We start from the raw sequence: 26969 nt of genomic DNA, 5'->3' as shown, positions 1-26969 counted from the left end.
GCAGGCAGGGGCCCTCGCTCGCTGTTTTTTTCTCAGAGGCGCAGGGCAGGTAGGGTGGGCCCCTCGTTTTGCGGTGCGTCCCGCGGGTGCTTCGGCGAGCGAATCGCTGGTCGGCGGCCACAGCAGGTCGCAGTGTGGGTGGCGCAACCTCTCCCATCTGCCTGCATCTCGTCCCCCTTTGTGATGCTGGTCCATCGCTCCTGCCCTCGCTCCACCATCAACAGACTCCCAACCTACACCGACCCACCGATATCAGCGCCTTGCTCTGTCGCCGCACGCCTTGCGCTCCTGTCATCAACCACTCGTACTACAGAGCAGCCGTCGCAGCTCGACTGCAACCACACACCGACTCGCTCGTATCCCGAAACAACACCAACCAAGGCAAGCCATTTCCCAGAGTTGGCCCTCTCGACACGACCATGCGCTCCGCTTCGGCGACCGCTCTCTTGGTCTGCCTCGCTAGCGCTTTGCCAGCCCAAGCCTCTGCTCCGCAGAAACCAGGCGGAAGCGCCGCGACCAACCTCGTCTGGCTGCTCGAGAGTCCAGCGGCGGAGACGGCCGCAGTCGCGGGTCCCCCTTCTTCCCTGTGGACGCTCAATGCAACGCTCACCGCCGACTCTATCGTCATCCATCACGCCGATGGAAGCACCACGGACTCGGTCGTCCACCCGCTCGTCAGTCATGAAACCACCACCGCCCAGGCTGCTCAGTGGACGCTCGACCCTTTCGACCCAACCCGCGTGGCCGCCCTCGAGAGCTGGACGGGCGGCGCAGCTCTCCCTCCGCAAGGCGCTGCCGGGCAGTCGCCATGGCTCATCTCCCTGCTGCCAGCTCATCCGCGATCTCTGAAGCTCAGAGGCAAGAACATCCCTGACCTCGACCCCCGACACGTCCACCGGTGGCTCCTCAGCGCACGTCCGGCGAGTGGTGGAGCGCAGGCATCCGAAGTGCCACTGCTCGAAGTCACCGCTATGCCGTCCAGCGACCAGCGCCTGGACCACCGGCCCGTCGCCCTTCACTACACGGTACAGCCCGTTGGCCGCACCATCGTCCCTGCCGGCCCTGGCGTTAGCTCGCAATGGTCAGCTCCCGGTGATGCCGGTATCATTGCCGCGGGTCCCGCGAACGAGGCGCAGAACAGCACTCGGCTCGAATCAGCGGGTCGTGAGCGCACTGGCAAGCCTCGCGTGTTTGCCCGCGACGCAGGAGTAGCGTCCTATTCTCAGCTTCTGGCAACGCAGCTCGATCAGCAGACCCTGCCCTGGACCTGGCCGTCGGCGCTTGGCGTCGTGGGCAAGTGGTCGACCGGAGTGGATGGTCAAGGGCTATCGGATCGGGTGCACCAGGGCTGCCACCGCGTCCACCAGGCCTGGAAGCAGGTGTCGCCCTTCCGGGGCTCCGCCAGGCCTCTGCTCACCAGCCTGGGCCAATCCCTCCCCCGGCCCGGCCTGAAGGCATCTGCGCTCGCTCACAAGGTGCACGATGCCGATGTCAAGAAGGCGCTCGGCCGCCCGGTCGCCGCTGCATCGGGCCTGACCGCTGCGCTATTCCACGGCCTGGCCCGGCAATGGCGTGAGGCAGACGGACCGAAGCAAACGTTCATGGCCGTCTTCGCTGTGCTGCAGGTCGTCTGGCTCGCCTGCACCGTCAAGGGCTGGCTTGATCGCCTCTTTGGCAGGAAAGCCGAGTACCGCAACCGCCGTACCAAGACCCTGGCCCGGAAGGCTGCGTTGGCTGCTGCCGGAGGGCGTGGCGCTGCGTCAAAGCCTCAGCCGCGCACCTGGTCCTCGGGCAAGCCCCGCCTGCCCCCTCGTCCCACCGCCGGACACCCGCTGATGCCCCTCGGTCCGCAGCGGGGCACCAGCGGCGACAACAGGATGCAACAGCAGGGCGCGCGCACCCTCTCGACAACCAACGAGCTCGAGACCACGCCGTCGGGCGACATCATCCTGCCCTCGTGGACCGAAAACGGTCCCTCGTCGCTCATGGTCATCGTCGAGGAGCCGGAGCTCGAGCAAAAGGAGGCCGAGGAAGCCGAGCGCCGGATCTACACGCACTCAAAGAAGCGCAGCGACTACGATCGCATGGCCGGCGAGTGGGACGACGACAATTCCGAGGGCGACGACTCGACCGGCTGCCTCGAGCAGGGATGGAGCTCGTCCAACCTCGGAGGAGGTCCTGCGTCTTCGCGCCTGTCGTTCCAGTCCGACAGCGGCTCGCTGCGGTACCGCGAGCGGAGCGTCGCCGCCTCGCTCCCCTTTTACGATGACGTGGTGTCGACCTCGTCGGCTTCGACATCGTCGTCGCCTCCTATGCCACGGGCCGACGACGCCATCGTGACCGAGCTCGAGTCTGCCTGGTGCAGGGCCGATCGCGCCGAGCTCGAGCGCGGCTGGAGGGACAGCTGCATGGAGGAGGGCGCCCTCTGATGCCCATCAATCAACCTCTGGCCGTGCACAGGTCGCTTCCAGGATCCCGTCCGTCCCTCGTTCAGCATCGTCCAGACACGCAGACCCCGACCCCGACCATCGATCCTTCCCTCTCCGCATCCTTTGGACTCACAGCAACGGGCTCGCATCACAGTCAATAGAATCCGCCAGCAAACACAAGGACCCGGGCATCTACCTACAGACCCGGTCGCGCCTTCCTTCTCTTTCCCTTTAATTCGCACTCAGATCCAGCACTCGCTTGCGGATCCATCCGTCCGCCCCTCCATCCCGTCTTTGTAGCATGCATCCCCATCCCCATCCCCATCCGCTCCGGAATCGGCTATCCGTTCCGCTCCGCGCCGTTCCGCGTCGTCGTCGTCCCTTCGCCAAGCACTTTCCCTTTCCGCCGTTCCCCAGATCGACCCCCCGTGGCCCCCGTCATCCTCCATACTGTCCCTTCCCATCGTTTCATCAGCCCGCTCGGGGCCTACAATCGTTGTCAATGCTTCCCGCCTCTTCATCGCTGTCCATCCTTGCACCGCCCTCTGTCATTCATTCTGCCGCTCGCGTCGCCGTCACTGCAATAATGTTCCTGTCGATCCGATCTGTGCATCGCCCGGTTAGCCTTTTTGGCTTGCAAGGCGTGGGTGTGAAGTGGTCTCTGCGCGAGTCCCCTTTCCCCTGCTAGCACCTGTCTTGCTCGCACAGCCAGCCTCGCACAGCCAACAGCCCCCCTTCTTGCTCGCACAGCCAGCCTCGCACAGCCAACAGCCCCCCTTCTTGCTCGCACAGCCAGCCTCGCACAGCCAACAGCCCCCTGTTATGGCAGCCCCAGCAGTACGGTTCCGAATTGCCTGGGAGGGTCTATATGGCCCTGTCAGCTAGACCTGCCAGTCGGCAGTCTAGCTGTTGCAACGGTCTTGTTCCTGCGCGTCGCCCACTTTGGAACTCGGCCTAACACATAAGTGCCAGGCTCCTGGCCTGAACCCTGCGGGACCCAGTACCTGCTGACAGGCATTGGCTCACCGAGAGATGTATGTGGAACCTGTTAGGGCAACCCCGAGAGGCGCGCCGTACCGGGGCTCGGACCCGAGGGGCGCGACCCGCGCTGCGGTAGTGTCGACCCTACCGGCAGGGTAGACAGTGCGAGGCCGGAGTAGCTAGGTGTTTGCTTCCGGTCGTCAATTGTACTTAGTATCTACAGGATCCTACGGTACGATATCGATATCCCCTCACACACTTACTGTCTCCCTCAACCTCTCCCGGTACACTACGCCGCCTTAGGCCTACCTACGGTTAGCAAGACCCCTAGGGCTTAACAGAACCCCCATGGCCTTGACTGTGTCGGGCGATGCCCTCAACAGCAAGTGGAACTCTTGTCTGTACCTTTCATCTTCCGCCTTGCTGAACCTTGACTGTTCAACTATAACACCAAACGTGACAAAGTCCGTCACAAATTGGAGAGTTGACAGCAGTCCAGCCCAAGCTCTGCCAAAGCAGCCTGAGCTTGGGTTGAAGGTCTGGAGTGGCACTGAGCCATTTCAGGTGAATATCAACTCTGCTTGATGGTTGGGCACAGGAGGCTACTCACTATATTTCAGAGCCTTGATAATGGTCCCATTGACTTGAGCCAGCATTCAGCAAAGCCATGCAAAACATCATGCAGGACATCATGCAACACATCATGCAACACATCAATTCCACCTAAGGCCAGACAGATGGAGGGGTTCAAGCTGCCCAGCTCTTCATGCAGCTTGGCCTGCAAGCCAATCAAGCTGATGTTGATGTTCTACAGTCCACAGCCATGGTAGTGCTCAGCTGTGCTTCCACCAGGCAGGAGCAGTGCTGCATCTTTGCCCTCTTTGCCTGCAGCAGATGAGCTACTGATGCTTGACTGTTGTTTGCTTGTCTCTTTGACCACAAGTGCTCAACAAGCTGATGATGCCAAACAGCTGATGATGCCAAAGGGTTGATGATGCCAAAGGGTTGATGATGCCAAAGGCTTGATGAGTTCAAAGGGCTGATGGGGCTGATGAGTTCAAATTGCTGATGATTCAAATTGCTGATGATTCAAAGCGCTGATGACCCAGAGGGCTGTCGCGGACAAGAGGGACCCTGAGCTCTGGCAGAAGAAACTCCCGAAATCCGAAAAGCTGGCGAGCGCGCCGGCCAAGTTCGAACTGCAGACGGATTCGGGCCCTCGAGCTGGCTGGAGCCCGCGAGCTCGTGGCCGATGTGCTTCCGCTGCCTCGACCTCCTTCCTTGCACAAGCCGTCATAGGGACGCTGTCGAGACGGACGCCCCAGGGGGGCTCATCAGCTGCTCAGCGTTGCGCATCGCACACTGGGCGTTGCACACAAGCACGAGCAGGCGCAAGCAAATCGACCATGTAGGTACCAACATGGGCGGCTTGACGTCGTCGCGGTCAACGCTGATTGCTCGCAAGCCCGGTCGGTCGGTCAATTGGCCATAACTACCCGCACACGTACGTATCCGCGATGCTGCCAAGACTCTCGCTACGGCTTAGCATCTCGGCTGCCCACACAGAGTGTGCCACGCATGCCAGCGTCCGGTGCCCACGCCCGGTGGAGTCGCGACGCGGCACGTCCCGTTTCCTTTCCGGACCGGCGCCACGTACCTCTGACCCCGGGCCGTTGTTCAATTTACGCAGCGCCCTCACGCGATTAGACAGTGCCGCACTCGTGGAACGCTGGCATGGCAGCCTCGTGCGACCACGGTAGGTTCTGGTACCGCAGCAGGAGGCAGGGCTAAGCACTCGGCGACAGGCGGTCAAAATCCAAAGGAGGCGACGGGCGCGGTCCCCGTGTCGGAAGCTCTGCCCTGTCCCGGGTCTTTCCGCCACTCGAGCGTGTATGGGGCGGTACCGGTACCTCGTTGGCTCTTCCCAGATGCCACAGTGCCACGGATCCCCTTTCGGCTCGATACGGGATCGAGTTGCTTAGTCTGCGATCGCTCTGATTGGTCAGAGATTCATCGTCACCGCCCCTCGACCATCGCATCGATCTCGACGCGGGAAGCATGAATCTTTACCCCACAAAAGTGGGAGGGGTCGACGGAGTCGTCAGGCGCGCGGCCGCACGCCTAGGACACGCCGACTTGTCGCGTTCATGGAGAACGGCAGCTACAGGGCGCTGAGACTGACAACGACATCGGCCGCCCATCGGTCACCGTGCCCGCGGTTTTCTATACCCTCGTCGGTGAAGGGGCGCCCATCACGGGTAGGCGGTGACGGGCGGACCGAGGCCTCGCCGGTCACTCTCCGCCCCTGCAAGACACACGCGCGCCACCTCACTACGCTCTACCGCTGTCGGTGATCAGGTATCGCCCGCGGGCCATCTGGGCGAGGGCAGCTGCCTGCCTCTCTGCCTCGGCCTCGGTCGCTCCGAGAAAAACATCAGCCTCACACAGCCGCTGCATCCTTTCTCGAGAGGACAAAGCCGCCATACATCATCGGCGAGGACGAGGGATTCGGCACTCGTACGAGGCCGAGCGGTTGGCTCCTCTAGACGTGGGTGGCCACGAACACAGCCAGGGCGCGCCAAGTCCATCAATCTCTTCTCCAGGCATCTCGGAAACGACGCAAGCCAGGGTCGTTCACCGCCCCTCGCGACCTCTCGTTGCTGCTTACCACCGATTCGGGCAAGTGAGAGCTGGGACTGGAAACGGCCAGGCTTGCATGGGACCAGCGGAAAGACACCCGCGGAACTCTCCGCGGGCGGATCGAGCTCGCCTCTATGCCTGTGCTGGTGCCTGCCGCCGTCCTTGTCGTTGCCCGGCCTCTGCCTTCGCCGCCGCTGCGGTGCTTTTTGAACCTCCGACGCCGCACGCGGGCATAGGAACATTTTAATATCCCCTCCGTGCTGTACTCTGTATGTACGTGTGTAACCTTTGCAAAACAGCCGTCTCGCGAAGGCCTGGCCAGTCAGGAGGCGGCCCATAGGTGCGCACTAGACCGCACTTTGCCGACGAACCAATCGCAGCAGCAGGTAAGGTACCCTGTCCCTTCTGTCGGTAGACGCCCGCTGTCCGAGCAGGCATCACGAGCTGCCAGCCCCCGAGGCCTCTGTGGCGTGTGCCCTTTTGTTCGAGGCAATCGCCCGGTTCCTGCTTACGGCGACACCTCCCTGCCATTGGGCACTGGCAGCCCCTTTATGGCACTGATCTCCTCGCGGTCCCTGAGGAAGCACCTGCCGAAGCTACCTGTGAGCGGCTGACCGGGAACCTCTTTGTCTCCGCCACTCTTGGTCTCACTGTAGCGACGACGTGCAGCCCTCATGTGTGCCATTCCCATCTCCGTCGTCGAGCCCCGTTTTCTCCCGAGACGAAGGTCTGGACGGGGGTCGCCGCCCTCGCACGACGGCACCTCGGCGCTGCAGCCTAGCCTCGCAACGCGGGAGACGAGCAGCACACGTAGACATCCGAGAAGCTGGCGGCGACGCATGCGAGCGCCCCTGACGAGGTGCCCCGCTCGGCGACATCCACCGTCCGGCTGCTCAAACGAGGCCGCCACATTGAATGAGAGGAGACTCGTGGTAAAGCGCGCTAACGCGTTGCCGTTGCAGATTCTCCGTGAGGGTATGCGTGTGTGCAGAGGCAAGCGCGCTACGGTAGCGTGTCGCCCCGGACTCGCGAGCTGGCTACTGTGGCGGGTGCGGTAGCAGCAGAGCAGTCGTCGAGTCGCGAGACTGGCTGCGGTGCCCCGCATTCCAACAGATTGGGGCCCCAACTGAAGCTCTGCTCCTCGTGGCGGCCCATGTGTGAAGTGCTGGGGCGGCGTTGCTCGCAAGCTCTCCTCGATGGACACGTATAAGAGGTCGAGTCTAGATGTCGTCTCCATCCATCAGCCCCCCGTCCTTCATCTCCCGTCCTCCCCCTCCTCCTCTCACTCCCTTTCGACGAGGCAAGCAACCTTTGACGGAGTGGCGCCACCGTAGCAGACAGATCCCCAGCAAGAGAGCCGGCCGCCAGCGACAAGTTTTCGCCCAACGACCTCCGCGACCTTCCGCAACATGTCCGACTCCGCCCCCAAGCCGATGGGCCTCGCTGCCCAGGCTGCCCAGAACTTCAGGGACCTATTGTGAGTGATCCCGGTGTCGCTCGTCCGTCGTGCTTCGAAGCGATCCGGCCAGCATTCAGGGGGACGGCACAGGCCAGCCAGGTCAGGCCATCATGGTCTGGCGCACCGACGTCGCTGCCATGTCCACGCCTCGCCGTTGAGAGGAGACAGGGGTCAGCAGGCCGTACGAGGCACGTTACTGTAGCAGGCCACGCCAGGCGAGGGCTGTTTTAGTGCGGTCTTGGCAGCAGCTCGCGTGCATGGATACCCGCCATGCATGCATGCGGGGGGCTGCGCATTCCCTCCCACCGGCCTTTGCGCCCGCTGTCCTGGCCGCTGTTCTGCCTGCTCCTACCAGCTGGCCTAACGCCGCGACCGACCGTGGGCCGACGCAGCCGCCCGACTCTGCCGCCGCAACCGCCGCGTTCGGTTGCAGCTCCGCTGTACAGCCGATCCCCCGCAACGGCCAGCCGAGGCGTCGGCCCCACCACACAGAAAAAAAAATCCAAAATTAGCGGCCCGCCAAACAGCGCGCTCGCCTCGCTCCACCTGGGCCCACCTGACCGCCGTGGATCCCCGAACCATTCGGGATCGTCCCAGGGGGCCAGACACGTGGACCCAAGGTCGTGTCGGGAGCAGCGTGCTGGTGTCGATGGCAACGACGACGATCAACGAAGCGACGACAGCGCCGGGGACGATCTTCTGACCGCTGCGAATTCCACATCCCCTTGACTGTCCGCTCGCGCAGCCGATGGCAGCAGCGCGTCACAATCATCGACGAGAATGGTCAGGAGCGCGAGGAGTGGCAGTCGCCCGAGATGCCAAAGAACCCCATCAAGCTGCTTCGCATGCTCTCGGCCACAAACTGGCTCTACTACCTCGTCGGCCTCGCCGCCTGGACCGTCGACGGCTACGACTTCCACTCGGTCTCAATCTCCCTCACCCGACTCTCGGCCTTCTACGGCGTCAGCAAGACTCAGGTCTCGACCGCCATCACCCTCACTCTCCTCCTCCGATCCATCGGTGCCGCCCTGTTCGGTGTCGCAGGCGACTACTGGGGCCGTAAGTGGCCCATGGTCATCAACATGTTCATCATCGGCGCGCTCCAGGTCGGCACCGTCTACGCCAGGACTTTCAACGAGTTCCTCGCCGTTCGCGCCCTCTTCGGAATCGGAATGGGCGGTATCTGGGGAGGCGCCGTCTCCATGGCCCTCGAGAACGTCCCCACCGAGGCCCGCGGTCTCCTCTCGGGTGTCCTCCAGCAGGGCTACTCGCTCGGATACGTCTTCGCTGCCCTCTTCAACCTCACCCTCGCCCCCAAGGGCGGCAAGCACGGATTCCGCACCCTCTTCTGGATCGGCGCCGGCGCTTCGTTCTTCGTCGGCGTCGTGCGCGCACTCTTCCCCGAGTCCAAGCAGTTCCTCGACGCGAAAAAACAAAACGGACGCGGCGGCGGCGTTCGCGCCTTCCGGAGCCAGGTCGGCACCGTCTTCCGCACCCAGTGGAAGATGATGGTCTACTGCTGCGTCCTCATGGCTCTCTTCAACTACTTTTCTCACACCACTCAGGCGAGCAAACGATCTCCCTTTTTGAAGCCTTCATTTTGGACGTCTACTTACCAGAATCTCCCGCTATTTTTCCCCCTCCTTGCTCGCTGCCTCGTGTCTGCTCTCAAAACGCAGGACAACTACGCTGTCTTCATCGAGGTCGGAATGGGCTACACGAAGAACCAGTCGAGCCTTGCAGGTATCCTGATGAAGACAGGTGCCTGCGTGGGCGGAACGATCATCGGCTACATCTCGCAGTTCTTTGGACGCCGCCGCACGATTGTCCTCGCCGCCGTCATGTCTGGCCTTCTCATCCCGGCCTGGATTCTGCCCAAGAGCCTCGGCGGCCTGATGGCCGGCGGCTTCATGCTGCAGTTCTTCGTCCAGGGCGCTTGGGGTGTCATCCCCGTCCACCTCAACGAGCTGTCGCCTCCGGCCTTCCGTGCCTCGTTCCCCGGTATCGCGTACCAGATCGGCAACATGATCTCGTCGCCCTCGGCTCAGATCGTCACCGCCATCTCGGAGAGCCACTACTACACCAACCCGAACGGCAAGAGGACGCAGGCCTTTGGCCCGACCATGGCCATTGCCACCGCCATCATCGCGCTCGGCATTGCCGTCTGGGTCGCCCTCGGCACCGAGAGGAAGGGATCGCACTTCGAGGCCGTCAGCGCCGCCACGGCCGCCGTCGACGGCCCCGTGCCGCACCACAAGAACCTCTCGGACGACCTCGAGACGGGCTCGTACGACGAAAAGAATTCCAAGACCGAGGTGTCGGGTCCCCAGGTTCACACCGTCACCAAGGACGCCCACTAAACGATCTGCCACGGCCGACGCTTCCCCTTTTCACTTGTCCACCTCCCTGCCTTCCGACCTTCCGCCTTCCTCTGTACTCATGACTACGACCAGCCACGTTGTGTTGACCGACCGCGATGTATCTCTCCCGGGTTTTTGTTTCCATGATCTTTACGAAAATGAAAATACGCGACGTGACGTTTTGAGCCTCCTCGCCTGTCGGCCGAAAACGCTGCTGGTGCCAGTGGGCCGGACCCATGCACTGACCACCGTCGGGCGCGGGCGTGCGATGACCGATGGCTGCAGACATCCGCTCTCCGTCCACCGCCTCTTCGCCTGCCACCACCATCACCACCACCACCGCCATCCCACCGCATCGCATCCACCAACTCTGCCAGAGAGTCGACTGCTAGTCCTCGACGGCATCCTGAACTTCCAACACCACCGCTCCGTACTCTACCGACACCCTTCACCTGCTCCGACCACCACTCGCCCGCCATGGCACAGCAGGTCCACCAGCTCTCGCTCGGCCCCTTGACGGCCCACGCCTTCAACGCCGACCGGTCCAAGGTGGCCGTCTCGCCCAACTCGAACGAGGTCTTCATCTACGCCGCATCGCCCTCGGGCTGGACGCTGGAGCACACCCTGTCGGAGCACGACAAGCTCGTCACCGGCATCGACTGGGCGCCCCAGTCCAACCGCCTCGTCACCTGCTCCCAGGACCGCAACGCCTACGTCTGGCAGCTCACCCCCGACGCCCAGACCGGCGCTCAGGTCTGGAAGCCCACGCTGGTCCTCCTCCGTCTCAACCGCGCCGCCACATTCGTGCGGTGGAGCCCCAACGAAGACAAGTTCGCCGTCGCCAGCGGCGCCCGCATCGTGTCGATCTGCTCCTTTGAGGAGGACAACGACTGGTGGGTCGCCAAGCACATCAAGCGCCCCCTGCGCTCCACGATCCTCTCGCTCGACTGGCACCCCAACAATGTCCTCCTCGCCGCCGGCTGCGCCGACATGAAGGCCCGCGTCTTCAGCGCCTTCATCAAGGGCATCGACGCCAAGCCCCCGCCCAGCGTGTGGGGAGAGAGGCTGCCCTTTGGCACCGTCTGCGGCGAGTACGGCACGCCCGCTGGCGGATGGGTCCACGGCGTCTCGTTCAGCCCTAGCGGCGATGCGCTCGCCTTTGTCGGTGCGTAATTCGAGTGGTGGCACCTGATGTCTTTCCCGCGCCCTCGCCTTGCTGACAACGTCTATCTCCGCTCTGCTGCATCCCCTCGTGCAGGCCACGACTCCTCGCTCACCGTCGTATACCCTTCGGGTCCCGAGACGGCGCCGCACGCCGTCCACGTCGTCCGCTCGCCCACGCTGCCCTATGTCACCCTGACGTTCATCTCCGAGACGCAGCTCATCGCCGCCGGCCACGACTGCCAGCCGGTGCTGTTCGAGGGCGACGTCTCGTCGGGCTGGACGCTGGTCAAGTCGCTCGACACTGCCGGTGCCGCCGCTGCCAAGGGCGCTCCCCCGCCGCCGCCGCCCAAGGCGCCCGGTCTCGGTGCGGGTGCCGGTGTGGGCCGCCTGAACAACGAGGCCTTCAACCGCTTCAAGTCGGCCGACAGCCGCGGCTCTTCCTCCTCCCCCTCTGCCGCTGCCGGTGGCGCCGGTGCCGGTGCCGGTGCCGGTGCGGGCGGTGGAGGCAGCATCGCCGGTCACCTTGGCGCCGTTGCCGGTGCCAGCGTCGGAGCCGACGGCGAGCTGCACACCACGCATCAGAACACGATTACGAGCGTGCGACCCTACAGCGGTGGCCGCGACGCCGTCGAGAGCATCAGCACCAGCGGCGTCGATGGGCGCCTGTGCATCTTTGCCGTCAGCGGCGGCGCCAGTGTCGCCGGTATCCAGAAGGGCGTTGCCAGCATCCGCGTCTAGACGGTCACGGTGTCCCCTCTTCCGCGAGATCGAGGCTGGGCAGACTGGAGCGATTTCGAGGAGAATGTAAACGAGTGTTGCGGAATGGGATTGAGTTCACCTCCAGCGTGAGGCGCACAGAGGGCGAGCGAGAGCGAGAGCGAGAGCGAGATAAGAGATGGGGGCTCGAGCGGCGGTTATATACGATACAGTAGATGATTCGAACGGAGCGGGAAGAGCGGGCCAGAGACTGGGACAGACGGGAAGCGATAGATGAAGCGTGACGGCGTGTGTAGGGTCAGACGGAAGCGTTCGGGGGAAGGAGAGATGCGATTGTCCTGGACGGACGAGGATGGAGCAGGGGGGGGGGGGGGGGGGAGACGTAGAGGCCGGCAAGCAGAGCCGTCTCTGTGTGGACGGGATCGATAACGTGATTAGAGGGTCAGGGGAGGCGTCGCGGGCAGGACGAGGTCCGAGGTCCGATCGGCAGTCGAAGGACGGCGTGCCCTGTTCGACGGGTAGGGTGGGACTGCAGACGAGATCGAGGAGGGGCAAAAGCCGGGCGACGTGTCCGAAAGGCGAGGTCGGGGGTCGATGCTGTTGATTGGGTGACAGGTATCTTTTGAGACGTTCTTGAAAGAGAGTCCGGGGGGCGATGCTGGTGCAGTCTTGGGGTCGGGTGGATGCTCGGCGGGCGGGTTGCGTCTAGACGACGATGGGAGTGGCGACTTGCGACACGGCAAGGCAAGGCAAGGCAAGGCAAGACGGGGCGAGGCGCTGCGCGCCTCACAGGCGCCCGCGGTCGGTCCATGCTCGCCTGACCCAGGGGTGCGCCCGGATCTGCTGGATGGTGGCGCGGGCGTCCGGGTTGACCTCGAGGCACATAAAGAGCAGGCTGAGGGCCTCGGGCGACCAGGCTCCCTTTGGCTTCGAGATCCTGCCCTTGATGGCGGCCGTCGGGTCGGCAAAGGGGCACTCGCCGCTGAGGAGGATGCTGAGCAGCACGCCCAGGCTCCAGATCTCGGCGTGCGGCGCGCGGTAGGGCTTGCCCTGCAGGATCTCGGAGCTGGCAAACGTCATGGTGCCAAAGAAGCGGTTAAAGTAGGGCGTGGGCTTGCGGACGTCGGTGATGACGGCGCTGCCAAAGTCGATGAGCTTGACGTTGAAGTCGGCATCGACGACGCAGTTCTCGTCCTTGATGTCGCGGTGGCAGATGCCGGCGCGGTCGAGGTGCCAGACGACCTCGACGACCTGCGCAAACACCCAGCGCGCCTGCTCCTCGCTCAGGCGCGAGTGCTGCTCGATGCACTCAAACAGGTCGCACGACGTCCGGCGCTGCATCGCCGCGGGTCCCGGGTGACCTGCGCCCATGCCCGAGTCGAGCTGCGTGCTGGCGAGCGCCTCGGCCTCTACCGCCGCCGCTGCCGCCGCCGCCGTCGGCTGCTTCCAGGGCGTACCGTGGAGCTCCATGACGAGGTAGAAGTAGAGGTCGTCGTCAAAGAGGTCGATGAACTTGACCACGCCCGGGTGGTCGACGACCTTGAGCACGAACGCCTCCATCGGGATCACGCCCAGCTTGGGGTCGCGCACCCAGCCGTGGGCGGGCACCTTTTCCTTGAAGATGAACTTGACCGCGACGGGCATCCTGTCGGCGTTGCGCGTGGCCGAGACGACGAAGCCGAAGCCGCCGCTGCCCAGCTCGTCGCGGATGGTGTAGGACTTTGCAAAGATCGGGTGCAGCCGGTGGTTGGCGAGGTGGCGCGCCGAGACCGTCTGCGCCGGCTTCGGAGGCGCCGAAAACGACTTCTCCATGGGCGCACCGCCGTGCAGCGGCTTTGAGGCGACCGTGTGCGGCGACAGCAGCGACGGCGAGGGGACCGGTGGCACGACCGAAGCCTGTCCTGGCGAGTCGATGATGGCACCGCGAATCTCTGGCACCGGCCCCAGCGCCTGCTGCGGCTGCTGCTGCTGCTGCTCGGAGAAGGAGATCTTCATCAAGGGCGCCGACATGGGCTGCTGCTGCGCCGAGGAGCTCGCTCTCTGGACAATGGTCGGCCTGGTCAGGTTGAAAGGTTTCGGCGCCGCCTTGGCTCTGCTCGTCTTGATTCGAGACGCGCTGAAGGAGCGAGCCATGCCGGCACCGCCTCCGAGGATGGCGTCCTTGGCACGCTTCTTGCTGCTGCTGCTGTTGCTCGAGATGCTGGCGCCCCCAATGCCGCTGCTCGTGCTGCTGAGGCGACCGGGAGAGCAGCTGCCGTCCTGCAGGCTTCGGCCGAGGAAGAGGGGCGAGTAGGGCGGTGTGTGCACCTTGGACGATGTCGATGCATCCGAGGGCGATGCCTCGACGCCGAGCGAGGCGGTGCGTACGGTCGAGCTGCTGCGGGCGGTGGCGGCTTCCGAGGACATCAGGTCGCTGCTGCGGGAGTCGGCGCGCATGCTGACGTTGGCAAACTCGGACGACAGAGGCGACATCCCGATCGAGCCGTGGCGCTGGAGGGGGATGTGCGTGAGCCGCGGCTGCTTGGGCGTGGAAACGGCCATGGGCATGCTCTGTCGCTTCTGCAGCGTCGGCGAGGGCGACGTGTCCGAGGCCGAGTCGCCGCAGGTGCCGTCAAAGAAGCCCTGACGGCTGGTTGCGTCCTTGCTAAATACCGAGGCGACCAGGGGCGTCGGAGGCACAAAGGGGCTCATGGGCGCACCCGTCGCCGCGCCGTCCCGAGCGCCGAGGCAGAGCGATCCTCCGGGAGTCTGGGGGATGTTGGGACGTGAAAAGGCAGACGGTGCCAGCAAGGGAAGTGAGAGCTTAGGCCGGTGCGTGTGCATCTTGGACATCGGCGAGGAGCTGGCCGACATGGACGATGACGATGGCTGTGAGTCACGGCCAGTCGTTGCGCTCGATGTGCGAGTCGGCGAGAGATCGTCGTCGAGGCCAAAGTTGCTGCCGGCACCACCACCGGCGCCGGCACCATCGTTCCTGGCGCTGGCCGGGGTCATGGGGGCCGCTCCGCCGAATGGCAGCCGCCACTCGGCGCCTTCCGCGAGCTGCTGTTCAGAGTATGCGTCGTGGCTGCGAGAGAGGGTTGAGGTGGCCGACGGCTTGACAACGCGGCCACTGGGCAGATTGGTGAGGCTGGAGGGCATCTTGGCTTCGATTGTAGGGTAGGCGATCGGGAAACCTTGTAGGCCCGCGTTGGCCTGAACAAGGTTGTGGTTGTGAGCTTGCGACTGCTTGAGCGGCGTTCGCAGGTCGAAGCTCGATGTGGATCCGAGAGACTGGCTCAACTCGGGCTCGGCTTCGGCGGCGGTGCCGCTGCTGGTGACCGAGGATGCGATCGAGCTGCTCGAAAGCGACGGCATCATGCCAAAGTAGGATGCCAGCGGCTCGTCGCCGTGGTGGGTAGCGGCACCGTCATCGACGAGCTTAATGCGGTGGTCATCGTCGTCGTCGCAATCCATGTCACGCCACGAGAACTCGCGATCCTTGGTAGGTGGCGGTGGCGACGGTTGTGTCATGTCGGGCCGCGCGAGTGGTGCGGCGGCGAGCATTGTGACGGCGCGGGCGTGATCGAAACTGCTTGCCAGGAGTTTGCAGCAGGGGGTGGGAGCGAGATGACCAGGGGCGTGATCCGTGTCAGTCATGGGCGGGTGTAAGATTGCTGGAGGGCGCCGAAGCGTGACGCCAGCTGCTGGTGGGTTGCATTCATGATTGCCCTGTTCGACTCACATGGCAATGATCCGGGATGCTGTCGCTGCAGAGGCCAAGGAGTTCCGAAGCGGCTTCGACGAAGGTGTCCCGCAGAGGGTGAGGAGAGAAGCGGGGGCGGGCTGTGCAGCGGAGCGGAGCAAAGGTCGATGTACTTGGGGATGGTCAAGGTGCAGGCAGGCGAAGTACCGGGGAGCACCGGGGATGGCAGGCGAAGAAGAAAGAGCAGCTACCGGCGCTGAACAACCTTTTCGTCGCGGAGCGGGTTCGAGCAATCAGCTAGCTCGATGGTCAGGGCGCGATGAAGTCGACGACGGTGAGCGTGAGCTTGGCGGTCGCCATGCAGGGGGTACGCGGTTCGGGCGGCAGGATCCGTTTGGTGATTGGCGGAAGGAGCGTGGTGGTGCAACGTTGTCGGCGTCGGCGTCGTCGTCGTCGTCGTCGTCGTCGTCGTTGTGGCAGTGGTGGTGGTGACGATGGCGATGGTGGTCCAAGGGGCGCGCTGAGCAAGGGGACTGGATGGTGTTGAAGAGCAAAGGGAAGAAGGGGACGGCGATGAATGCGAAGAACGGTGAGAGGTGGACGGCAGGGAGGCGGGGTGGTGGTGAAGACTGGGTGGGAGAGGAGCTCAGGTGCTAATGGAAGGCGCCCATGTTCTTGGCCTTGCCGGTATGTGCGGTATCAGGCTCGCGCTGGGGGGGGGGGGAGGAGGAGAGAGGGACAGGGGAAAGGTAGGTAGCAAAGGGGGCCGGAAGGTGCGGTGGCCGTTGCGGAATGCATGAAGCGAAGGACGACGCAGGCGGAGCCAAAGAAGCGAGGCGTGATGGTGCCGGACACTCGCCAAAGCCCCCAAAGAGGGGGCCAAGCGGCGCGGGCGTCGAGGGGATGCAGCATAAGATCGGAGTGCCAAGGGCCCAGGTAGCCAAGTGCCTAGCCTCTGTCGGTGGTCCTGGCATCCCTTCGATGGCCGCGGATGGACGACTAGTTCCATGGTCCGGGCGGTCGCCGGCCTCGTCGGAGCGCCAGGCGGCAGCGGCGGCAGCGGCAGCAGCAGCAGGTCACACACACGTTCCAGGTAGCACGCACGAGACTCTGCTGCGACTTGCGAGCAGGCGGAAGGAGCGCTAAGAGGATCTAGGAAGAAAGGGGACGCCATGCCGTTCGATCTTCACGAACAGAGCCGATGACGGGCGAGCTCAAAGAGGCAGGCAGGCAAACAGGCAGGCAGGCATGTGTGCATTCTTCCTACACCAACCCATGCGGCGGTGGTGTAGCTGCCCAGGCTGTACCTCGGGCGTGACTTTGAGGGCAAGAGGGAGATAGAGCAAGTGAGATCCGGGGAAGCGAGCCAGAGGGCGAGCCATGTCCAGAAGAAGGGGCATACAGGGGGGGGCTGTTGGGCACCCGTCCTGCGCTGTATCGAACGACGACGACGCAAGTGGCTGCCCTAGGGTCGGGGTTGCGTCGGAGACGGCGCCGACGTCCGTCCGTCCGTCCGACATCGCTCATCGATCCAGCAGGGGAGATTCCCTGCCTCTGCCTTGATCTGAGCATCGAAAGGGAACAAGGTGGCCAGTTTTGCACAGGAGCAATATCAGTAATGCCGTCGAGGTCTGTCGTCGAAAGGAGGGCAAGGATCCTGACCGAAGCGACGCACAAACAGCTTCCCACCCGCTGGCGGGCAGCGGGCGGGCAAGGGTCACTTGCCGATCTCGTGCCTGCTTGCAGAACGCTGTGTACCTCGTTCTCGCCTCCCATTTCGTCCCGCTAGCCTCTATCGCTGCGAACTTCGGCCGTAGCCTAGAACACCTTCGTTGCCGCCACCGCCGTGGACAACCTTGGTGTCCTCGAGAGCAGGTAAGTAGGCCCGACAAGCCTGGCCTCCTTGGTTGGCGCGTTGGTGGCGTGGGTTGTATGCCGCTTCGTTCTCGAGCCCGCAAGAGTGCCCGCGCTCTCCTCCTGGCGTCATCAGCATGGACAGCGTCGGCCCGCCCCGAGGCGACTGCTGGATCGCAAGCTTCTTGCTGCTTGTTCTTGACTCGGTCCTCCCAGTCCGTTCGTTGCGGCGCTCACTCTGCATTTCGTCGTCGAGCACCTGCTTCGTCTCCAACGAAATCACCGGTTGGATATCTCTTCGCGTCCACTCGGTGGGTGAGGTCGGCTCTCATGCAAGCTGCTTACGAGCGGGCGGTGCGAGGCAACGGTATCTCTATGTACATACGACGGCAGCTCTCCCCGATATCGCTAGGCAGGCCGCCGCTTTGAATCTCAACCTGCCTCGCCGTTGGTTGTCAAGCTTTGGTCGGTGTTTGCAGGCTGAGCCCGTCGTCTGTGTGGACCCCTACACTCGTTAGCTTGCTTGCTGTTGCTCCCTGGCCTAGCCTAGCCTCTGCTTGCGTGCAACCCACCCGCGCCAACTCCGAGCCGAAGCGGCCACTTGTGGTGCGTATGACTTTTGCACCGCGTCGTCGGCGCGTCGCCTTGGGGCTGCGTTCCTGCCTCTCGGGCTCTCGATCCCAGGCTCGGCCGCTCCGTACGGACTACATACAGGCACGCACAAGCCGCCTCTCGACATGGCATCGGCGCCCCTGGTCGAAGAATCCAGCCAGGTACGCAGGCGGGCAGGCAGGCGGGCAGGCAGGGGCGAGGATCCCTCGAATGCATCGATCCGACGGGTGGCGAACCTCCCCCCTCCCCCCTCACGATGGTGGTGGCGCCGTCATGGCGGCCTCGGATTCGCCGCAGCAAAGCCCACGATCGACCTGGCAAAAGGGGTCAGCATGTCGCTCCGACACAAGGACCCCTTTCGCCAGGTTTCCCTGATCAGCCGACGCCGGCTACGTGCTGGTCAGCAGGACGATACATACAGTCGACGTCGGATACAGGCGAGGCGGGTCAGAGCGTGAGGACCGAATGGGTCGCCAAGCATGAAGCCTGGCCGGCGGTGTGTTTCTGCACAACTCGCCTCTGAGAGGTGTGGCGAGAAACATACCGTCGTTGTCGGTTGCGCGGAAGGTCATGCTGGCCGCCATCGAATAGCCGTCGAGGAGCCGATTCATTACTCGGTCATGGTGATGGCCTGCGACGACCAGGTCAGGGCCAGGGTCGAAGCTCAAAAGCCGGGGCGTTGCCGAGGTGCCAACGACGCACGGATCAACGAGACGACCACGCACGTATCCAGGTGGTGCAGCCTGGTTGCCCGCCAACCTGAGCCTCGCCAGGCGAGCTATCTGCCTGCCAGGCCTGCTGGCTGGCGACGTTGCGACGCGACGCCCCAGACGGATCTTGCGAGACATCGACTGCGTAGCACGCGCTGCGCTACCGCCTCGGCGCAGCCCGACACACGTTGTCCGAATATCAGGAATCGCAGGCGACCACAAGGAGTTACCGGTAGACCTCCTCCATCCTAGAGCATGCCGGCACGTACTGTAGGTACTGCATCGCTGCGTTGTCGTTACTGTAGGTATCGGTGAACCAGAGTGTCTTGCGCCCAGTCTGAACTGGCCTGGGCGATGCGCCTGCTTCATCCGGCGGGCAGTGGTCGGGCCCTTGATGGTGCGCAGAATGGCAAGGTGAGACATTCAGACGGCCCCTGGCCGATGGTGGCGCAAAACAGCTAGCCCGGGTCCATCGACCCAGCCTCCAACACGAATTCTCTCGACGACTTGCCGACATGGCGTGCCGCAAGCGTATGTATGTACATAGTAGTGTAGGCAAGCGCATCGCTGCCATGGCCGATTGGTGACGACAGCGGGGGCGCGGGCGACCGACCTCATTTCATATCAGCTAGCGCTTTGCGCCTGCCTCTGTCCGCCGGAAGTGGCGTCATGTCGACACAAGCGCAGCTGCGGTAGGTAAAGGGGAGCACAAGCGGGATCCGTTCGTCGAGGCCCGACCCATAGGCGTAAGCATGGGGCGCACCACACCTACTGTATGTACAGTAACTCCTGTACGTATACGCCGGCGGTGTGTACGCGCACTGTGCTCTATGCAAGGCCCAGCAGAGGCGTGCAGCCCGATTGTCGAGTCCGCAGTCAGGTGAAAGCTTCAATCCTCCTCTTTTTTTGTTCGTCAAGAAGCGAATCAGCCCAATGCACAGCTCCGCTACAGCACCATGTCGTCGAGGCACTCTCAAACGCCACCTTCATGGTAGACGAGCCTCTCCCATCGGCGAAGGTCGAGCGGTCACACCGGTAGCAAGCGGTGCGGCGCGGTCCTCGATGATCCAACGAGTGAAGCCGGATAAAAGTAGCGGACTCTCGCTGCAGCGAGGCGGCGGAAACCGCGTGTACCGCTCTGCAGCGTGGGGTAGAGTGCGGCCGAGGTTCCGCGCGCGGGACAGACCGAGACGAGGTTCCCAGGACAAGGCCGTCTCCGAAGCACACACATGCACGCACGGTATGGGTACATACATACATAAGTTACGGGCCGTCGTCGTCGACGAGGGCAAGAAATTGAAATTCAATCGAGTCCGCCGTCCATCATGGAGCTTGAACGCCGGCTCCGCACCGTTGGTCGTCGTCAACGTCGCTGGAGGTTGGCCATCGTCGAGGCCGAAGTGGCACACCCACTTCCCCGCTCCGACGAACGAACCATCAGCCGAAGTTGGCTAGACCAGGCCAGGAGGTCGTCGATGGGGTCGGGCGAGACATGCGCCGGGAACCTGTCATGGGCATCTCTCGTCTAGGTGGAAGGGGTCTCTCGTCTTGCCCCGATCGCGATCTTTGTTCGCCCTAGGCGGATCAGACTTCACGAAGGCCGGTGGACCTCCTGACAGGCTTCCCCTCGAATCTGCGTCGCCTGTCCCGTCTGGACGCCTGCCTGTCCTGCCCGACTCGGCGTCCTGCGACGGATCGGGGCTGTAGGCGTATCTATTGGAAGCGTGTCCGCGACCCAACGGATCGGTACATATCGCTCGCGTCATGACGAGGCCCGGAGGCCTGCCTTGCCTCGGGAGACACCGCGATCAGCGATCGATCGACAAAAGAGGGCGAGGATGCGGATTCAAGCGCTTAGTCGCGCCGCCCTTGCGTCCGATGTCAAACAGGTTGCGACAGCCGTACAGTACAGTACATACTTTGATCGGCGAATTGCACAGGCGACAGGCAGGCGTGTCTGGCGAGGAGGTTGATCGCCACACGATGCCAGACACGGTCTCGAAATGTCAAACGATCGGCGGGCAAGGCGAGGCATGGCATGGCATGGCGTGCCCAAACGTGCAAAGGGTCTGACAGGCCTTGCCTTGCCTTGACTTGCCATGTGCGCGCCTTCCATCGAGCAGGGCGTATCCTCTCCTCTGTGACCATGACTGTGCCCGATCAGAGCTAAGGTTTTTTTCGACGTCGATCCCGACGAAGGAATGTGGCCTGCGTGCCGACCGATGCCATGGCGCGCGCGTCGAGCCAAGTCGATTGGGCACAGGGCCGGCGAACTTGGAAGCGCAAAGTCGAGTCGGCCCTGTGTGTCTGTCTGGTCGAGCCGTATCTCTGAGCTGATGGAGAGCCTCTGAAGTCGCTCTTGGTGCCCGCCCCACCTCTCGTCGGGCGTCGTCGCAGTACAACGAAGGTGGTCTCGCCGCAGCCGGATGCCCACCTCTCCTGGTCTGGCCGACTGGGCGCGGGAGCCAAGACGGCAACTCGACTTCACCCGATGCAGGTCCAACGCTCATGCGTCGAGGACCAGGGTCCGCCGAGTGCTGATGGCGGGCGGGCGGACGCCGTGGACCGGCCATCCCCTTAGCTTGCTCGATTGCCGCCCGCCCCTCGCCCGACGCCTCTCGGCCCCCAGGCTCGCGACCCCTATAGCAGCTGCTGCCAGCCATCGAGGCCGACCGGCCGCCGCATGCCAGACTGGGCCGACGTTCCCTTCCCATCGCTGCGGTCCGAGTCTTGTTTCGCAGTCCGAAGTCCACTCCTTCCATCCCGAAGCCCGTCCGCGCGCGTGGCTTTTTCCGCGAGGCAGGCCAGGCCCCTCGGACACGCACATCGGGCAACGTTGCCGTCACCTTGACGATGACAACGACGCGCTCGCCGACGCGTTGCCGTTGGTCTACAGTAGACAACCCGCCGCCGCCGCCGCCGCCACCCCGAGACCGCACCGGGGGATCTACAGTAAGTTGTCGCCGGAGGTTCAGCCTGCGGTGGGTGGCCATGGCAACCCTCGGAGCGAAGCCGTTCCGGCTGATCAGCTGGGGTTCTCATGCCTAGCCCGCGAAGCGCCGAGCAGACCGAGGCTCTAGGGGCCTCTGGCATGTCGAGCCCGCACGGCCACGTCGCCAGCCTCTGGACGAAAGAGCAGAGCGGGCCGCCACCCCGAACGGCAAGCGCGAAGCTTCCGTCCGGAACTCTCGTCGCTCCGGCTTGCAAGCCAACCGCGTCCCTCTCGACCCCATCAGTCGCCACCACGAGTCGCGACCCTACTGGACCGTTCCTGCCTGCCCTCCCTTCAGGCGAGCATCAGGTGAGAGGGGTCTGCAAGCGTCTACGAGAGGAGACACGGAGCGAGTCAGCTGTCGGAAGGAGCAGGAGCGAGCGAGGCAGCATTGGCGAGAAAGAGATCGCGAGGCACGCCCTGCCTGCCCCGCCTGCGCACCCATCTGCAAGGGTCTCCCCCTCCCCTTCTGTCTGCCGCTCAACCTTCCTCGCGCCCGCCTCCTGGTCGACGTCGCGCCGTCGGTTGCTCCCCTGCCGAATCGAGCTCGCGACCCAGCCTACCTGCCTGTCACTCTCTCTATCGTCCCTTCTTTCCGTACCCGCAGCAAGGTTGGGGGCCGCGGCGGCGGGAAGGTGCACGCAAGGCGGGTGAACCTGTCTGTCGGCAATCGCATCTGGCATCCCCCGTTCGCCTCTCGATTCTTCGCCCCCCCCTGCCCCGTTGTCGGCCAGATGACCTGTCAGAGGACGCGGCTGATGCAGATCCGGACCGAAGCGTATATACATATGTACAAACAGACATACCCTGCGACGAGCAAGCTTTTGCACCATCTTGGCATGAGCGACGTGATGAGCGCTGCAGACCGGTGAGAAGATTTGGCGCAAATCGCAGCTCGCGCGCAGGGAGAGGCGACATGCGGTCGGCCCAGGGTACTGTACAGTACTGTACATACAGCGAGATGCAATCTGCTTGCTTGCCTGCCGGCCTGTCTGCTCGGGCAAGCAAGGTCTCCTCGTTGTCCCAGCTATGCACCCGGCTTGCCGCGAAACAAGAGGCGGTTAGTAGCCGGCTGGGTAGGCCCCATGGGAAGTGACGAAGACTCCTGGACGTTGCAACCCGATCGTCGATCGCTCAGGTGAGGGGAAGGTTGCCCCTCTAACAAACGCCCCGACCAACCGCTCGAATTCGGTACAGTACGGTACCAGCAGTGGTGAACATCAGAAGCGCCGGCTGACTAGAGTGGCATGGATGCTTCGCCTAGGTCATGCCATGACAAACGATGCTGACCATCTCATTCTTGGCAGGACGCAGACGGGACGGGAAGGAGGAAGGAAAAAAAGTGGCCGGTTGTCGTGTAACAAGGAACGGGGCGGCAGTCAGAGAACGACAACGACGCAAGGGTTCAGGTCGGGGTTGTCACTTCGGCGTCGGTCGGCTGGACGGCACGGCTGGTGGGTGAGTGAGGGCTTTCGGATCCGCCTCCGTCTCTACCCGTCGGGACCGAAGACGATGCCGAGCGACGAGGTGGGCCTTGCCTCCGATGTGAATATGAGAAGTTGATGAAGGATGTAGCCTTGACTGCGGACTCGAGGAGCAAAGAGACTGGTGGTGAAGGAAGAAAGCAAGTCTACCCGCCGCGGCGAGACGGTGGAAAGGAGGCCGATAATCGAGGCGACATTCGTTCCAAAGAGCACCTCGGGGGCCAGGTCGCGTTCGCAAGACGGAGACTGTGGCCGTCACGACAAAGTTCCTTGAGGCCCGGCAGTGCCAGCACACTCCAAGTTGAAGATATCATCGCCGGACGACGACGTCGGATCGCGCCGAGGCCACAGGACAGGACTCGCACGTGCGGGATGGCGACTGAGCCACGCGGCGGCCCTTTTCAATCGGTGCAAGCCGCGCCGCGAACGGCACAGATCAATGTGCGGCCAAGGAAGTGCACCGCGTGCCATGTCCGCTGCAGCAGCGCGGCAAAGACGTCACGAGGAAACCCGGCGGTTAGGCGAAGTGAAGCGATGTTCTGGTGCTGGGGCGAGGTATGTACAGGTCGTAAGGAAACGGGGTGTTGCGTGGATGCGAGCCTAGCCACGAGGGAAAGGACGGTGGCCGGAGGAAAGAGTGACCGTACGAGGATGCCGTCGTTGACTTGCTTGCCGACCGGATTTTAAAGGTGGCCAGAGGGGCGAGTCGACATGAGAGAGCCTGCAGCCGCAGCACCGTCGAAAGCGCAGGTCGAGAGGGCAAGACAGCTCGACGCGATTGCCGAATGTCGGTGGTCCTTCATCGCAGGACATGCGGGATGCCCTCTTTGCCGATCGAAGCAGCCGAACGAATCAGCGCTCAACCATGTCGGGACGCCGTCCGGGCAGCGCACTGATCCCCAGATTCCATCGTGCGCCCGAGACGCTGCAAAGTTGTCGCAGTTGAGATGCAGGCCAGGTCCCCACAGAAGAGTCGAGGTGGCTGATCTGTGTCACATCGAGCCGCGAGCTTCGAGCTCCTCAGTGGCTGAGCTTGGCCTTGCCCTTTGCCCTCCTCCGGGCGATTGTCTTCCTGCCGTTTTTGGTCTTGATGCGAGCGAGGAAGCCGTGCCTCCTCTTTCGGATCCTCTGCGAGGGCTGGTATTCGGAGCCGTAAGTGACCGACCTCGCCGATGCGACGGTGGCAGTTGCAAGGGGGGAGGTCGACGAGGAAGAGGAGAGGGTGGGCCGGGAGAGGGCGGAGAGGAGCGAGAGGGGCGAGGCGGCCGACCGCGCGACGCCAGAGGAGAGCGAGAGCGAGTTGAAGGAGCGCAGGAGCGACGTGGATGCCCCGGGAGTGCGAGGATGCGCCGATACCGCTGGCGTTGGCGTTGTCGGTGCTGTCGGTGCTGTTGCCTGGACGAGCAGGCGAGAAGAGGAGGGTTGCCTGCTGACCGATGGCGCCGAAAAGATGCGCGGCGTCGAGGGGCGGAGCATCCTGGAGCGCGAGGATGCGGCGAGGCCGGCGAGGAGGGACGTGCGAGGCATGGTTGAAGGCTGTGCCCGCTGTGCTGTGTTGGGTTGGGGAGGAGGTAGCGAGGGGGTCAGAGCATACAAGAGAAGGAGCGCAGTCGAGAGGTGGAGAGAGGGTCACCCGAAATGGTGACGACGGCGCAGCCTCTGCCGCGGCCAAGAAGAAAAACGCGCTTCGGACCCGACACGACCGAGCGCATCGGGGATGGGGGCGAGCGAGGAATCGCTCTCTCGCCCCCGATGTGCCCTCCCCACCTCTCACATGCGTGGGCGCCTGAGCCTCGGGGCGTTTGGCCGTCCAAGACCCCGAGGGTTGCCGTCTTCTTGCTCGACGCTGTCGCTGACTCGAGCCACCTCTCTCTCTCTCTCTCCTCTCTTCTCCTCGACCCACCATCATCGTACCGGCCGCACGCATACGGGCCGCCTCTTCCCCTCCCCTCCCCTCTCTAAACCCTGCCGCCCTCTGCACCATGTCCGTTGATGCCGAACAGATCGCCAGGCGCGCCAAGCACGCCTTTGAAGAGGCACAGCAGCGTCTTACCCAGGGCGCCGCCGCCGACCAGGCCCGCAGCGCAGCACTCGAGCAGATCCGCGCCCACCTCCAGGATGCCCGCGACGAGATCGAGGCCGCAAACAAGGAGGACATGCGCCTCGCAAACGAGCAGGTCGCCGCCGGCAACCTGTCCGCCTCGCTCGCCTCCCGCCTCGACCTCTTTTCCAAGCCGGGCAAGTGGGAGTCGATGCTCCAGGGCGTATCGGACGTCGCAGCTCTGCCCTCGCCCCTCGACGTCTGCACCTACGCCAAGCGCCTCGCCGAACCCACGTCCAAGTCGGGCGCGCTCGACCTCTACCGCCTCACCTGCCCCATCGGCGTGCTCCTCTGCATCTTCGAGGCGCGTCCCGAGGTCATCATCAACATTGCCTCGCTCGCCATCAAGTCGGGCAACGCCGCCATCCTCAAGGGGGGCAAGGAGAGCAAGCACACCGCAGCAGTCATGGCAAAGGTCGTGGCCGCCGCGCTCGCCACCACCCCGCTCCCCAGCGACCTGGTCCAGACGGTAGAGACCCGAGGCGACGTCGCCGCGCTGCTGCACCAGGACCGGTACGTCGACCTCGTCATCCCACGCGGAAGCAACGAGCTGGTCCGCTCCATCCAGCGCGAGGCCAGGATGCCCGTCATGGGCCACGCCGACGGCCTCTGCGCGGGCTACGTTCACGAGGACGCCGAGGTCGAGATGACAGTCGCCACCGTCATCGACGCAAAGGTGAGTTGGTTCCGACGTGCCCTCTTCGGCCTGCAGCTCGTGCTCGTGACTGACGGCCCTGGCTGCATCCTCGCTTCTCGCTCCTCGCTCTTCGGTCCGCCTCTGCCTCTCCGCAGACCGACTACCCCGCCGCCTGCAACGCCCTCGAGACGCTGCTGCTGCACCGCTCGCACCTCACCTCGGGCCTCTGGACGACGCTGTCGTCGGCGTTGCTCCAGGTCGGCGTGACGCTGCACTGCGACGCCGAGTCGCTCCCCGTCGCCTCGCAGTCGCTCTCGCTCCTCCCCTCGTCGTCCTCCTCCTCGTCGTCGGCCAAGGTGGGCAAGGTGGTGGCGGCGACGGCCGAGGACTTTGACACCGAGTTCCTCGACCTCGATCTGGCCATCAAGGTCGTTTCGGACGTCGACGAGGCCATCCGACACATCAACGAGCACGGGTCGCACCATACCGACATTATCCTCTGCCGTCCCCTCGACGCCGACGCGCACACCACCTACAACCCTACGCCAGGCGCCCAGGGGGCTAGCGGCGAGATGGCGAGCCCGGTCGAGCATCCGGCCGCCAAGAAGTTCACGCAGTCGCTCAGCAGCGCCAATGTGTTCGTCAATGCGAGCAGCCGCTTTGCCGACGGGTTCCGATACGGCTTCGGCACAGAGGTCGGCATCTCGACCGGCAGGACGCACGCGCGCGGACCCGTGGGTCTCGAGGGACTCGTCATCTACAAGTACGTCGTCAAGGCCCAGGGTCGCGGGCCGCAGACGGCCGCCGAGTTCAATGGCGCCCCGCAGGACGGCGGGGAGAAGAGGGAGTGGGCCCACAACGACATCGAGATGCGGTATCCCCGCTTCTAGGTGCGGGACGTGCTTGCGTCGTCGTCGTCGTTGTCGTCGAGGACGAGGGACAGATGCGCAAAACGAAATCAAGGAATGAATGCATGAAAGACGGCAAGGCACAGGGGCAGATTGACAGGAGCGGTTGAGAGTGGCAGGGTAGTGGAGGGAGAGACTAGACGATCCAGGTTGCTGTGCGTCGAGCTGGGCCTCGACGGAGGGTGCGCGACTCGACTCGACTCGACTCGACTCGACTCGACTCGGCCCGATCCGGC

General features: G+C 63.9%; 6 protein-coding genes across 6 annotated transcripts; 4 read left to right on the top strand and 2 right to left on the bottom strand.

Annotated features, from left to right (window-relative positions):
* Positions 1 to 971: 971 nt before the first annotated feature.
* Positions 972 to 2429, top strand: PFL1_02555 (uncharacterized protein; the record flags this gene model as incomplete). Its single annotated transcript, XM_007880071.1, has 2 exons — positions 972 to 1164; positions 1207 to 2429. 2 exons carry the CDS (start codon positions 972 to 974, stop codon positions 2427 to 2429), a joined length of 1416 nt encoding a protein of 471 aa, XP_007878262.1.
* Positions 2430 to 7459: 5030 nt separating this feature from the next.
* Positions 7460 to 9869, top strand: PFL1_02554 (uncharacterized protein; the record flags this gene model as incomplete). The annotated part of the gene is made up of 3 exons (XM_007880070.1): positions 7460 to 7527; positions 8255 to 9074; positions 9189 to 9869. 3 exons carry the CDS (start codon positions 7460 to 7462, stop codon positions 9867 to 9869), a joined length of 1569 nt encoding a protein of 522 aa, XP_007878261.1.
* A 477-nt stretch (positions 9870 to 10346) lies between these two features.
* On the top strand, positions 10347 to 11771 carry PFL1_02553 (uncharacterized protein; the record flags this gene model as incomplete). The annotated part of the gene is made up of 2 exons (XM_007880069.1): positions 10347 to 11034; positions 11128 to 11771. 2 exons carry the CDS (start codon positions 10347 to 10349, stop codon positions 11769 to 11771), a joined length of 1332 nt encoding a protein of 443 aa, XP_007878260.1.
* Positions 11772 to 12536: 765 nt separating this feature from the next.
* PFL1_02552 (uncharacterized protein) lies at positions 12537 to 15296 on the bottom strand (the record flags this gene model as incomplete). Its single annotated transcript, XM_007880068.1, has 1 exon — positions 12537 to 15296. The coding sequence occupies one exon, from the start codon at positions 15294 to 15296 to the stop codon at positions 12537 to 12539; it is 2760 nt and encodes a 919-aa protein (XP_007878259.1).
* Positions 15297 to 24107: 8811 nt separating this feature from the next.
* PFL1_02551 (uncharacterized protein) lies at positions 24108 to 24614 on the bottom strand (the record flags this gene model as incomplete). The annotated part of the gene is made up of 2 exons (XM_007880067.1): positions 24108 to 24482; positions 24522 to 24614. The coding sequence occupies 2 exons, from the start codon at positions 24612 to 24614 to the stop codon at positions 24108 to 24110; spliced, it is 468 nt and encodes a 155-aa protein (XP_007878258.1).
* Positions 24615 to 25069: 455 nt separating this feature from the next.
* On the top strand, positions 25070 to 26715 carry PFL1_02550 (uncharacterized protein; the record flags this gene model as incomplete). The annotated part of the gene is made up of 2 exons (XM_007880066.1): positions 25070 to 25864; positions 25981 to 26715. 2 exons carry the CDS (start codon positions 25070 to 25072, stop codon positions 26713 to 26715), a joined length of 1530 nt encoding a protein of 509 aa, XP_007878257.1.
* Positions 26716 to 26969: the final 254 nt, after the last annotated feature.

Source organism: Pseudozyma flocculosa (assembly GCF_000417875.1).
Source record: "Pseudozyma flocculosa PF-1 unplaced genomic scaffold scaffold00007, whole genome shotgun sequence".
In the NCBI taxonomy this organism is placed as follows: domain Eukaryota; kingdom Fungi; phylum Basidiomycota; class Ustilaginomycetes; order Ustilaginales; family Ustilaginaceae; genus Pseudozyma; species Pseudozyma flocculosa.
Note: the sequence above shows the minus strand (reverse complement) of the source record. Positions and strands in the feature narration are given on the sequence as shown.